The sequence below is a fragment of the Lycium barbarum genome, chromosome 3 (assembly GCF_019175385.1).
Source record: "Lycium barbarum isolate Lr01 chromosome 3, ASM1917538v2, whole genome shotgun sequence".
Taxonomy (NCBI): Eukaryota; Viridiplantae; Streptophyta; class Magnoliopsida; order Solanales; family Solanaceae; genus Lycium; species Lycium barbarum.
In genome coordinates, this window is record NC_083339.1 from 145,639,605 (window position 1) to 145,652,616 (window position 13,012).

Sequence of the window (13,012 nt, forward strand, 5' to 3'; positions counted from 1 at the left end):
ACGAAGTTTAAGAAATAAAGTGAGACTTTTGAATGTTGTGATCTTAAATAAAGATGTGTGAGTCCTTTAAATCTTGTGATCTTAAACTTGTCATGTAGTATATTAAAATTGAAAAACTGTACTAAATATAGAAAGAGTTAGCTCTTATTTGGACAGACCAAAAAGGAAAGTAAGTTATTGAGACAGTGCGAGTAATATTTATGTGGTTATAAACCTTGTGGCTTTAACATGTCATAACGTTTGTCTCATGGGCGGAGCCATATTAGAAGTTAGGGGTTTGACGAAATTCATTTGCTTTCGTCTAAACCCTGTATTTATAGTAAGAACCCAATAATAAAAAGAGTTTCCGTTCAGTACCCGTAAATTTAAAATTCTGGAATCCGCCTATAATTTTTGTGATTATAAAAATTTCTCATTAAGAATAAAATGAGAAGTGTAAATTCAATTGTTCCAACTTTAAAAGTGAATCATACATTTTAGAACAGATTAAAAAAAGGTTATCACATCAACCGGAAAGACATAATTGAAAGATGAAGAGGTAGCTAGAGAGTTAAAACAAAAACAAACAAAAAAACTCAAAGCAATTGTCAACCCCACAAGTAAGAAATACTACTAAGTAAATATAAAGGCTTACTTTGTTGAAAGGGACATATTGGTTTCTTGAACCTCTCTTGAGAAAAGCAAATACAGCACTGAAAGCTTCAACAAAGTTTCGTTTTGGTGCTCTCACAAGGAAAGAAGACAGACAAAGCTAGCTGCTACTCATATCTAGTACTCCATCAGCTAAAGCTACCTAAAAAGAAAAGGAAAAAAAAAAAAGAGATCATGAAAAGGATTTCTTTTTTCTTTCTATTCTGTGGCTCTTATATTAAGGCGAAACAATATATAGTATGATGTATTGTTCAGAATAATCTATGATGGCTGGAAACCCTAGTAATAACTGGTGGAACATCATGATGAGTGGAAGCATGCATCCACATGAATCTCATGAGCATCATCAGCTTTCTTCTTCTTCGTCGTCTTCTTTGACTCAACATTTTTATGGATCTTCAAGTTTTTTGGCTGATAATCCACGTCAAGATTTCCCTCGCTCATGGAGCCAACTACTTCTGTAAATCTCCTTCTCTCTAGCTTTTCTTTTTTGTTATACAGTTATAGCTGACTTGTTTAGGACTGAGGTGCAGTAATTATTGTTGTTATTTTAGTTATACTGGGTGTGCTTGGAGGGTTCAAATTTTTTACCACTAACATTAGTATTCTTTTGTACTTGCAATATTCTCTTTCCATGTCAAAAGCTTTATTATTCATGGAACTTTTACATTTATCAAACTTCAAAGGCTCATACTTCTTGATTTCTTTTTTTTTTTTTAAAATTCGTGCTATGAGTTTTGAGTCTTTAGATCGATATAGACATCATGAGCTGCACCATGATATAATCAGGTGTTGTTGATACCTTTTTCTCTATCCTTCTATATCCTGAGCTTAGAGATAAAGATGAGATAAGAAGGCACTAGAAGAATATGGTAAAAAATCCATAGTAGAGTCTGACCACAACAACTGAATCAACTATCTTCTTTCATTCATAAGAATCTTAGATTACCTAGTAGAAAAAAGTGAAAAATCATCATAAATCTAGCTCCTTTATTTTTCTTTTCTATTAATTGGAATTCATGTGAACTATGTGTTAATCCAAGTGTTATGTATTGATGAAGCTTTAATTTTCCTCATCATTCTCCTCTTATTTATGTCCTTTTAATTAAATTGCAGGGCTGGATTATCTGGTGATCAAGAAAAATCTAGCATGAGTCATTTTCATCATCAGTATAAGAAGCTGGATAACTGGGAAGAAATCCAAAATTTGAATTCCATCCATAATAATAATATTCCATGTTCAAGTTTTAGGGTTCCTGTTGTTGATGTAAAACCAGAAGTGGGCCAACTACTGTACGGTAATTACCAAGATTTGCCAGCAACTTCATCACCAGCTAGCTCTTGTGTCACCACTAATTTACGCCATGATAATTTCAACTTCTCAGCTGGTAATAAAATTACCAGTAACAAAGTGGCAGCTAAGCATCAACGTCAAGATCATCCATCTGAGGTAAGATATGTTTAAAAAATTACTTTATGAAAGAAAGGTGAAAAAAGTGGATTTCTTATCTCATCTTTGCATAAAGTCAATAAGTACATCTGTAACAATACAAAAAGACAAGGCGATTTTATGATAATAAACGTCAAAGTACTCCATCATTAGCCTAATGAATTTTGATCATGTAGTAAAAGCCAGATTCCCGATTATTACTCACTTTGCTAGCTGGCATCTCAGGATTTAAGTTATATATACGGAATTTTAATATGTGATAGTAGGATAGTTATCATTTTTACTTTGTTACCAATTAATATTTATCCAGAGATTTACGTATAGTTATCTAATAATTGACTTGATTGTGTACCTTAATTTTTGAACCGTCAAGTGCAAATAACTTATACTCATTAATTTTAGTACTATGATTTGCCTAACCTGTTCTATTTTTATTTTTTATTTTATTGAGAAATTTTTGTACCATTGTTAATTTCTCTACTCAATATGAAATTAAGTGTAACAGCACAAGCAGTGGTGGGATGACTAAGAAGGCTAGAGTTCAACATTCCTCAGCTCAGCCATCTCTCAAGGCAATTCTCTCTTCCATGCCATTGTTAATTAAATATTGAAGTTCAGTATTTACAGATCATGAATTTGTAAATACTGAAAATTTTGTATTTGAAACGCTAATGAAATATTGAAAGAAATATATGAGGACTATTTGAAGTGGAACTGTGGTTTTCACTCATAAAATCTCAAATTTCATTTCGAGTGAAATTTATGTCCAAAACTCAATTTCAACTTCTAAAAACTCTTTTTGAATTTCAATTGATACTCTTTATTTTTTTAAAAAAATTAGCCAAATATTGTCCAAAGGACCAAACGCCTACTACATATTTCCTCTAAGAACCCTTGCACCTTAATAATTCACTGAAAACTATACACAAATATGGAAAGTCGTCATCATTAATTTAGTTTGTTTATATTCGGAGGTGCAGGTGAGAAAAGAGAAGCTAGGGGATAGGATAACAGCACTGCACCAACTTGTTTCTCCATTTGGAAAGGTAAAAGTAAATTGAGTTTAATAACGTAGGACATCATATTTATCTGTTAATAAATGACTTGTCTTATTTTAAAATTACAAATCTCATATTCTAAGAAAATTTACGTGTAAATATTCTTTGGGCGAGCAAAAAATCCTTAACACGGCGTACATAACTTTAACTCAAGTAATTAAACGCTCTTGTTAAGAGAGGCGGATACAGCTTATACACTGGGGGCTCAACTGAACTCATTATTATAATGAGTATGTGAAAACTCACTGCAATTTTGACAAATAGTATTAAATTTTATATCCATAATTTCAAATGTACACTGTTCATTACCTAGAACCTTAAAAATTAAATCAATTAAGTTTAAATTATGAATCTGTCTCGCTAAATCTACGGTCTCTGAATTCATGTTATTACTTAGCCTCGTTGGCATGCTAGTGGCATATTGGTCACTGATAATGAAGTGCCGCTGCCCGCCAAGAATCGATCTTTTTAACCCTACCTTAAAAGTTCTCATTTTTTTTGTTCATTTGATGACTCAAACTCAAATCTTTAAGATTGAAGGCGAAGGCGAATGGTGCTTACTACCTGAATAACTTCCTCTCGTCCAGGAAAGGAGTATTTATGACTGAAATACTAGTAGTAAACTAATGTGGAGTCAATTTAATACTTAGTTTTATGATGAAACCCATAAAAGGAGATTACAAAAAAAAAAAAAAAAAAAACAGAATTTAATCTTTCACTTTTTCTTTAAAATATAGCCATGGAGGCTTGTCTTTAAAGTGTTCAGCACAAAAGAAGATCTGATAGGCATGCTATATATGTTTGTATTTTGCAGACTGACACGGCCTCCGTCTTGTCAGAAGCCATTGGCTACATCAGATTCCTTCAGGCTCAAATTGATGTAATTCCTCGTCTTCCATTTTCTTAACCTAATTTTCCACCAGCTCAATGTGCATTTCTACTTTTTATTTTTATTTTTTATAACCGCATTGTTCGGGTTAGTTGTGTACCCGTTTAGCTTCCTGAGATAATTGCTATCTCTTACCAGCACAAGTTTGGATTAATCTTGTCCACCAAAATTTAAACTGATGATACTTTTGCTCAATGTGCATTTCTGAATATTGCCAAAGAGAAGAAAGAAAAAAGAAGGGAAATTATCCCACCTACAAAATTATTACTTTCCCTCATTTTATATGATATTACTATTTCATTTGTTCAAAAAGGAATGATCATCTTTTTGTTTTATTTCGAATAAAATGAATGCCATGACATGTTACAATCACAAGTTATACTTACATTTTTGGTATTAAATTTTGTACTCAATCAAATACCGTTAAATAAAATGAAAAGATGGAGTGATTAGTTTTTTTTTTCCTTCTAGTTTTCTCGTTAGAATTAAAATAGATACTGACATTTTTGGTATTAAATTTTGTACTCAATCAAATACCGTTAAATAAAATGAAAAGATGGAGTGATTAGTTTTTTTTTCCTTCAGCAGCTTTAGTTTTCTTGTTAGAATTTAATATTTTAATTGGTGCACTAAAATAAGCAGGCATTGAGCTCTCCATACATGGGCAATGTAGCAGGAAGCATGGGTCACACTCACCAACAATCTGTAAGCACTTCTTTTCCTTCACATTTTCCAATAAACGACCAATATTCCTCTAGTTAGATCTCTTTCACATCCATCATACACATGCATCTGACTAATCATATATTGGATTAATTATGATGAATAACAAATTGATTTCACCCATGAATTCAAGAATAAAAAATACTAGTTGTTTGTTTAATTTACTCCACAAAGAATTTGATCATAGCTAGCTGCTGCTTTATTGGATCCCTTACAAAAAGCAAGCTTTGAGATCGAGGCTTTTGCCTTATTAGTAAAGCAGAGATCAGAGTATCAAAATTTCCTATTCAAAAAGAAGGTGCAAAAGTTGCCAACTTTATGAATTAGCTCAAACAATAATTGAAGTTCTTGAACTATATGATCCCATAAAATGTAAAGTTTGAATTGACACTGACTTTAAGAAAGATGTCATGACATTAAATTTGTGTGTTCCAAGACATTTGAAACTTATGGTATTAAACATGCCATAATATTTGTGTTTCTATAAAATCTTTTCATTAAGTGTAAAATAACAAGTTTAAACAAAATTGTTTTCAAATTTAGAAACTACCATTCTTTTTTGAATGGCCTAAAAAGGTAACATTGTGACATAAAAGTCTTGAAATGACCCATCTCATATATACCAGCTCGTATATTTTGAATATTTCAATTTCTTTTCATCTCACAAGTTTTTGCATATATAGTAATTGCCAGCATTGTGATCAAATAGCTTCTTTTTTTCCGGCAAGTATATATTTCAAATCCTCTTCAACATTTGCATATATAGTGGAGTACTAGCATAGGATTTGAAGTAAATTAATTATTTCAGGATTCTCAACATAGAGTGAAGGATTTGAAGAGTAGAGGACTGTGTTTGGTTCCTATATCTTGTACACAACATGTTGCAAGTGACAATACTGTTGGAGATTACTGGGCCCCAGCACTAGGAGGAGGATATTTATAATGTAACATTTCTTCGATAATACCAATGCTATTGATGATGGTGATGAAGTGATGATATGATGGAATGATATAACATCAGAAGCAGTCACTCTCAATAAATTAGGATTGACTGTTGCTGATGCTATATATATTTTGCATTTCTAAGTAGGAACAAGGATAAAAGTGTTGTTTTATGGTCCAATATTGCCAATTTATGTTCATTTTATTTCATGAATAATCATAAACGGTATAATCTAGCTAGCTAGTTTATAAGTGTTTGCATATATCAGGTATCGAAATGTTGAGCAACAATAGACATATCTTATATATTTAGAGTTTGTCTGGCTTAACTGATTAAAATGATCAGGTGCTGAAATTAATTGATTTTATGAATAAAAAGTTGTGTTGCAAGCTCAAATGTATATGTTTCTGATTTAGGTCAAAAAGGAGAAGAAAATTTGAACTTACCATAGGAGATTGGTAAGTCATTGATATTTTAGAGTTGACTTTTCTGTTTGATATTTTGAGTTAAATAGAAGTCAAGTACTTAACGCTTTCAATAACTAAACAGGCATAAGTATTATTGGATCGGATACTATTTTTGTGTGAATGATGAAAGGACCATATAAAGGGCAGCATATTTTACTTCTTTAAGGACATTGTGCATTGGCTCGTAGCTCTCTTCGGTCTCTTGTTTGAAAGTCAATTAGGTTAACTTAATTATTTCACAAATGTTTATAATTATAACACATTCACGAATGTCTCATTGTTTGGATTTGTATCAACTTATATGTATTATTAATAGTGAAAACAATAATAATAAAAAATGATTGGTGAATCTTTATTCGTTTATTTTCAATGGTTATTTTAAAAAAAGGTGGAATAAATAAAAGAAGTCCACCAGAAGTCATATTTCCAGCTATTATGATCATTTGGTTATCAATGTAAGTCAAGTAAGTGTTGTGACTTTTAAGTGACAAAATAAAATTGTATAACTTTGATGCTAAAAACCTATAATTGTGTTATTATCTAAAATTTACCCATGCTACATCTTTTTAACTTACCAAATTAAGAATATAAACTTGTAAAACATTTTCCTAAAATCTACTGTTTCCAATTAAGAAATATGTGTTCCGTATCTAAGCGAGTACTTCTTGTTCCCAATCCATTCGAATTAGAATTATACGGACAACTTAAATTTTCGCAATCCCTTCATGATGTAATCATCACGTAATAATTATCCTGACAAAAAAAACACAAAAAAAACACTTTTCTTTTGCTTATAAATTTTATTAAATATATGATGCATAGACACTAACTTATACTACATGTTATGCCGTACGAAAGGAGAGAGATCTACTAATAAGTGCGGGATATGCATAGGTCATCCCTGATTCCACTAGCAAAAAGAGAAATTGATTAAAAAAAAAGAAGAGGAATGCAAAAAGTTGTGGGACTATTGTTATTGTTCATATTGTCCAAGGTCAAATAAACATAGCATTACATGTTGCGGTGGAACGGTAAATACCTTTTTATTATTATTTAAAGGTCTTGGATCGACTTAGAAATAGAGCCGCAAAAAATAGAGCCGCTTTTAGTAGGAAATAGTTTACCTTAAAGTTTGACTTTCTAGTATGAATGTAGATTAATCGAATTCGAAAATAACTACCAAACACTGAATGAAGAAAAAGAAAAAAAATAGAAAAGAAAGAGCAAAAAAGAAAATAAATAAATATGCAAGTATATATATGTGGCTAAACACAGGTCAATACAATCATCGATTCATGATCATGCTAATTGCTAAAATATCAAAAAGAAGATGGGACCATTATCTTGTCTAGTTGTGCTTTATCAAAAAGTGTTAATTAGAATATACACTTAAAAAATAAAAAATCAAAGCCCGAGAGTGACAGCTTGGAATAGCAAGTGGCTTGTGGCCACTGCCGTTACCAATTTTGATTTCACAAAGCAAGTGTTAAATTAAGGACCAGTTTGGCCGTAAGAATTATTTATTTTTTTCAGATTTTTTTTTTTTACTTTATGGTGTTTGGTTATAAAAATTTCAAAATCTTATTTTTCACTTTTTTCATTTTCTGTTTTGGATCTTTACTTTTATTTTTTTATTTTCAATTTTTACCCCAAAAGTTTCTATATTGCTCAATTTTTACCCTAAAAGTTCATACAACTTTTTTCACTGGTCAGAGACAACTTATATTACTCAGTTGCTCTCCACTACAACAACATTGAACATCATGTGCTAAAAACCCTCTAAAAGAAAAGAAGCAAGTGGGAATTTTGCAACAAAACCATATTTAGAGATGTTATATTTTTTATGTAGACCAGTAAGTCTCCCAGTTGCAGCCTTTTGATGGAAACAAACCATCAGTTTTGAGCACTTCATAAGCTGATCTCAAGTATAATTGCTATATTTCTCGCACTTGTTATGTTTATTAATTGCTTCGGGTGGTTTTGCTAGTTTTTAGAAATTGAGGGATATAAATTATATTTCATGTTTTTTAGGAAAAGTACATTTCAACAACCAATATTATTTGCAAAAACTATGACTAAACACAATTCTAACTTCAAAAATTCCATAAAAAGTGAAATATTTTTTGATTTCTATGGCCAAACGCCTACTAAATATACTTTCTATATTTACGTGTCTTCCTCTAATAGCAATATCCCCAAAAACTTTTTTGATAGTGGCTGGGCGGCTGAGTTCTATAATCTTTCATTCAAAACAATGTGGTTTGATTTTAAAGTTTTCTTGCTCATGATTTTCAATGCATATAAAGTTAGATTTAAAATTCGTCGCTAATCAACCATTAAATTTTTAAGTAGAAGGTCTTCTACTATTGATATTTGTTGGTAATCTATGATTAATCTTAAAATATATTTGGTTTACATTTAAGAGTTATTTTTGTTGTTTGAGTTGATCAATAAACAATTCTTTGGCCATAAAAAACTAGGCTATTAGGTTAATTCAAAATACTATCACGTCGATTTAGAATCAATAACAGGAGATTTATTTGTTTTACAAGAATAACCCAGTTGACTGAAAAAGAAGGAAATTCAAATGCAAGAATTTAATAGTTAAACTGATATACATTGATTATAGGGAAACTAAATATATCCTTCGGCCATCTAGTTTATCAAATATGGCCGAAGTATACACTGGCTTTACACTTCAGCTATATAAATAGGGTCTAGGTATGTATACTAATGTACATGTACATATATTATACGTATATTTAATATACTTTATACCTTACCTATACACTATATATATATATATACTTTGTAAACTAGATGGCCGAATGCGATCTGACCGTAATTTACCTTGATTGTATGATTATATTATATGAACTTTTTTGGGCCGCTGAGTAGTGTGAATGTCCCTATTTTTTCGGTGAATCTAAAAAGAAAGATAGATACCCATTACAAATTTTTTGTGCGGATTTCCCTTCATATGGGTTGGTCTTTAATTTTTTCCCCTCAAATCGCTGATCTTTAGTTTTTGTCCCTGCTTCTCATTCAATGAAAATTTGTGGCCGGGTAGACACTTACTGATCCCATGTGGCCGATACCCTTATTCGTTGGTCTACGAAACCAGAGATTCTGGGTTCGATCTCTAGTAGAGCGAGAAAAAAAAAAGGTCGCAAGTCAAGATTTCATAGAAACTATGCCTATTCAGGCAAAGTTACATAGAAACTCTGCCTTCTCCGGTGTAGTTCTGCAGAAATTAAGTTATCCCATAAAACTATGTCGGACAAGGCATAGTTTGTATGTAACTTTGCCCAAATAGACATAGTTTCCATAAAATCTTGTCTTGCAAAATTAGGTCATAGATCCGGATTCTTCTTTTTTCCTCAATGTCAGAGATATTTTCACCTACTATTTTATTACTTAAAGTGCCGAATGGAAATAATTAAAGACCAGCGAGTTGAGGGCCAAAAGTTAAAGACCACCCCAAATAGGGAAGTCCGTGCGAATTGCCCTACCAGTTAAAGTTAAAGCCCAACATACAAAAGTTTCCAAGAAATTAGGCTGGCCCAACAAAATATTGATTAGTTGACAGTAGGTTGATAAACCCTCGCCTGACCAGACCAATACTTAGTCTCATCTTTCTGGCAAACTCAAAGTTTGTAATTAGCAAATGGCCTCAGAAAATGATGGTAAATGGAGCAAAACAGCTCTTGTTGTCATAGACATGCAGGTATCTTCGTTAACTTTCTTCTGATTCTTTAAATTTCTTGGATTGTTTGATAATCTGTATGTTTGAACTTAAATTTCAGAAAGATTTTATAGTAGCAGGTGGTCCTATGCTAGTTAAAGGAGGTGAAGCTATTGTTCCAAACGTTATCAAGACAATTGAGGTTGCAAGAAACCGTGGCATCCCCATTATTTGGGTATTCTTAACCTACTCTGAACTTTGTCATAGCCTCATAGCCCTTCGTTTTTGCCTTTTAACTGCATATAGTTAAAGTCTTTATTGGATTATTAGGAATTCGTGACGGATTTAACTTATATACACTGACAATGTGAAGAATTTTCATGCAAATATGAACAGCAAGCTGAGAAGTAGCTTAACTGGGTAGCACTGTAAGATTCACTTTGTGATTAATAAGAGATTAGTTACCAAAATGAATCACACTATTAATGTATTTTAACCTGAGTTGACCTTAAATGAAGCAGTGAGGATTCATATAGCTGACACCAACTTGTTTTGGGACTGAGGTGTAGTAGTTGTTGTTGTAATGGGATTTTACCTGTTATATCAGATAAGCTGCCTGAATTTCCAGGTTACTAATTTTACTGTTCATGGATGGTTGCGTGTAGTTATCTTTTAGTGACCTGATTGTTAGTATATAACTATTTGTGTATATAGAAGTTAAACTCATTTCTGACCAACAAATCCCATGGGGGCAATTTGTGGTAGGTTGTCCGCGAGCACGACTCATTAGGGAGAGATGTTGAATTGTTTCGCAGGCATTTGTATGGTAATGGGAAACCGAAACCCACATCAAAAGGCAGCGTGGGGGCAGAATTGGTTGATGGGCTTGTTATTCAGGAAGGTGACTACAAATTGGTGAAAACCCGCTTCAGTGCATTTTTCAACACGAACCTTCATTCGTATCTTCAGGGCATTGGCATTACCAACTTGGTCATTATAGGTAATTGATTAAACTTTGGGATTTGATTAAATGATGTGTTTGTGTTTGTCAAATGTCTGATATATTTTTTGTTTAGGTGTTCAAACTCCAAACTGCATACGGCAGACCGTCTTTGATGCTGTAGCATTGGACTATCAACGCGTGACAGTCATTTTAGATGCCACAGCTGCTGCTACTCCTGATGTACACATTGGTATGTATTGCCCAGCACCTTGTCAAGGGTAACAGATTCCACAAAGCATTCCTTTTGTTAGCCTAACGCGCTTCGCATCAACCGACTAACTTCAATGGCTATAAGTCCTAATTTTAAACCATCCTCACCATCTACAAAGTAAACATAAAAGCATGTATCGAAGCTGAGGAGAAACATAGACCTCTCTGGTATGAAGTTATGATCCAGTTAAGTGATCGTTTATTGTAATCTCGTAACACTTAAAAAGTTGAAATAAGATTTCTATGAGGTTATTTGACAGTTAATACTAATCAAGTCAGCTGGTACCTAGATTAAAGGGCAAAACAGCCATAAGCTAAAAGAAAAAACCAACCAATAAATTTTACAAGACCAGACAAATTTATGCGGTGCAGCAATTTTTGCTTAATCCATGGCCACACAAAGAATATTTTATTGCTAGGGAAGAAGAAAACTGTGAGTGATGCAAAATGAAGAGAAGAGCGTCATGGGTTAGACAAAAGAAGAGCTCTTCTCTTCATTTGTATTACTCATCCATCACAGTCTTCTTGTTCTCTGTCAACACAACTATTCTTTTTGTGGCTTTTTTCCACTATTCGCCATTGGCAACCACTGCTTGCACATGTCATAGAGAAGTCAGACGTGCTACTGGTCCTTCAACTAGCTAGATCATGGAACAATTACCATGCACGAACTAGGAGACTGCCAACGGTTATCATTCGTCTAAAAGGAAATATATGTCTCTAATAGTAACAGCTTTAGTATGTCATTGGTGATTGGATGTACCATTCTATTTATAAACCAGATCCAACTCTAGTAATAGTCAGTTTTTCATATGTGAGCGGTGAGGACGACTTGAGACTTTCTTTTCATACATTTTCTTCTTTGGGGGCTAGGTTTGGAGACGGACAGCAGAGAGATATCAAGACTTGAACTAAGTTTCACTGATTCTGTTGGTTTTAAAGTTGCCTAATATTTCCTCACAGGACTCCTAAACTTATGTAGTTCTTTTTAAGGATTTTTTCCCTGTGATTTCTGAAATTGTGTCTTACACAACAATACCTTAAGTTCCATATCGGTCTCTTCCTAGTTTGTGAGCTACTGTTCTTTTCTCCATTATTTTTGACATGTTTTGTAATGCTTTACTTGAGCCGAGTGTCTATCGGAAACAACCTCTCCACCTTCACAAGGTAGGGGTAAGGTCATGTTTTTCTTTCAATGTTTATTTGTCGTCTATAACTTGGATCCATCTAAAGAAAAAGTAGATATTCGGATCATTTTATAATCCATCTCAAGCTACTGATAGGTGTGCTGAATTTTTTGTGTTGCAGCGAACATATTTGACATGAAAAATGTTGGGGTGGCAACTCCTACGTTAGAAGAATGGTGCCAGTCTTAAGGAGCAACAGCCGTGCTAGCTAAATCAGCTGCACAGATATCTTTCGCACGTCCTTTTGTTGTTGTAACTTGTAAGCTTATATGTAATAGAAATAATACCTTCCGATTCCCTGATTGATGCAAGGTTTATGTATAAAGGAGCATTGTGGCAGATTGCGCATGATTTCTATATTCTGGGTTGACATATTTTCCACCTTCATCTGTAGGATTCAATCTGTTTTCTTATTTTCCTTTGTACATAGGCTGTGCAAGTTTTGGGGTTTAATTCTTATTTGCTCATTGGTAGTGGGGAAAAAATTTGCTCTGAAAAACTTTTTAATTTTCTTGAGCCGAGGGTCTATCGGAAACAACATTTCGATCCCGCAAAGGTAAGGTAGGGGTAAGGTCTGCCTACACCTCATCCTCCCCAGATCCCACTTGTGGGACTATACTGAGTATGTTGTTGTTGTAAAGACATAAGGCTCGATTCATGCATTCTTCTTCTCTTCCTTTTACCCTAGAAAAAGCTCTTCATTTTTTTTGTATTTAGGGCAAAGGTGCATATACCTCTTGTTTTTG

The 13,012-nt window shown here is 33.0% G+C and overlaps 2 protein-coding genes across 5 annotated transcripts; both read left to right on the forward strand.

Moving 5' to 3' along the window:
- The first annotated feature begins 697 nt into the window (after positions 1 to 697).
- On the forward strand, positions 698 to 6,110 carry LOC132633375 (transcription factor bHLH68-like). Of its 2 annotated transcripts, XM_060349755.1 has the most exons (7): positions 707 to 1,111; positions 1,768 to 2,101; positions 2,599 to 2,673; positions 3,082 to 3,147; positions 3,974 to 4,039; positions 4,691 to 4,753; positions 5,580 to 6,110. In XM_060349755.1, the coding sequence occupies exons 1-7, from the start codon at positions 915 to 917 to the stop codon at positions 5,712 to 5,714; spliced, it is 936 nt and encodes a 311-aa protein (XP_060205738.1). In that variant the 5' UTR covers positions 707 to 914; the 3' UTR covers positions 5,715 to 6,110. The 2 variants fall into 2 exon arrangements, with proteins under 2 accessions (XP_060205739.1, XP_060205738.1); XM_060349756.1 differs by lacking the exon at positions 3,974 to 4,039 and having other exon boundaries at positions 698 to 1,111.
- A 3,640-nt stretch (positions 6,111 to 9,750) lies between these two features.
- Positions 9,751 to 12,640, forward strand: LOC132633378 (probable inactive nicotinamidase At3g16190). Of its 3 annotated transcripts, none has more exons than XM_060349759.1 (6): positions 9,751 to 9,908; positions 9,988 to 10,101; positions 10,632 to 10,866; positions 10,943 to 11,058; positions 12,210 to 12,252; positions 12,388 to 12,640. In XM_060349759.1, the coding sequence occupies exons 1-6, from the start codon at positions 9,849 to 9,851 to the stop codon at positions 12,453 to 12,455; spliced, it is 636 nt and encodes a 211-aa protein (XP_060205742.1). In that variant the 5' UTR covers positions 9,751 to 9,848; the 3' UTR covers positions 12,456 to 12,640. The 3 variants fall into 3 exon arrangements, with proteins under 3 accessions (XP_060205742.1, XP_060205743.1, XP_060205744.1); XM_060349760.1 differs by having other exon boundaries at positions 12,210 to 12,246; XM_060349761.1 differs by lacking the exon at positions 12,210 to 12,252 and having other exon boundaries at positions 9,752 to 9,908; positions 10,943 to 11,059.
- The last annotated feature ends 372 nt before the right edge of the window (positions 12,641 to 13,012 follow it).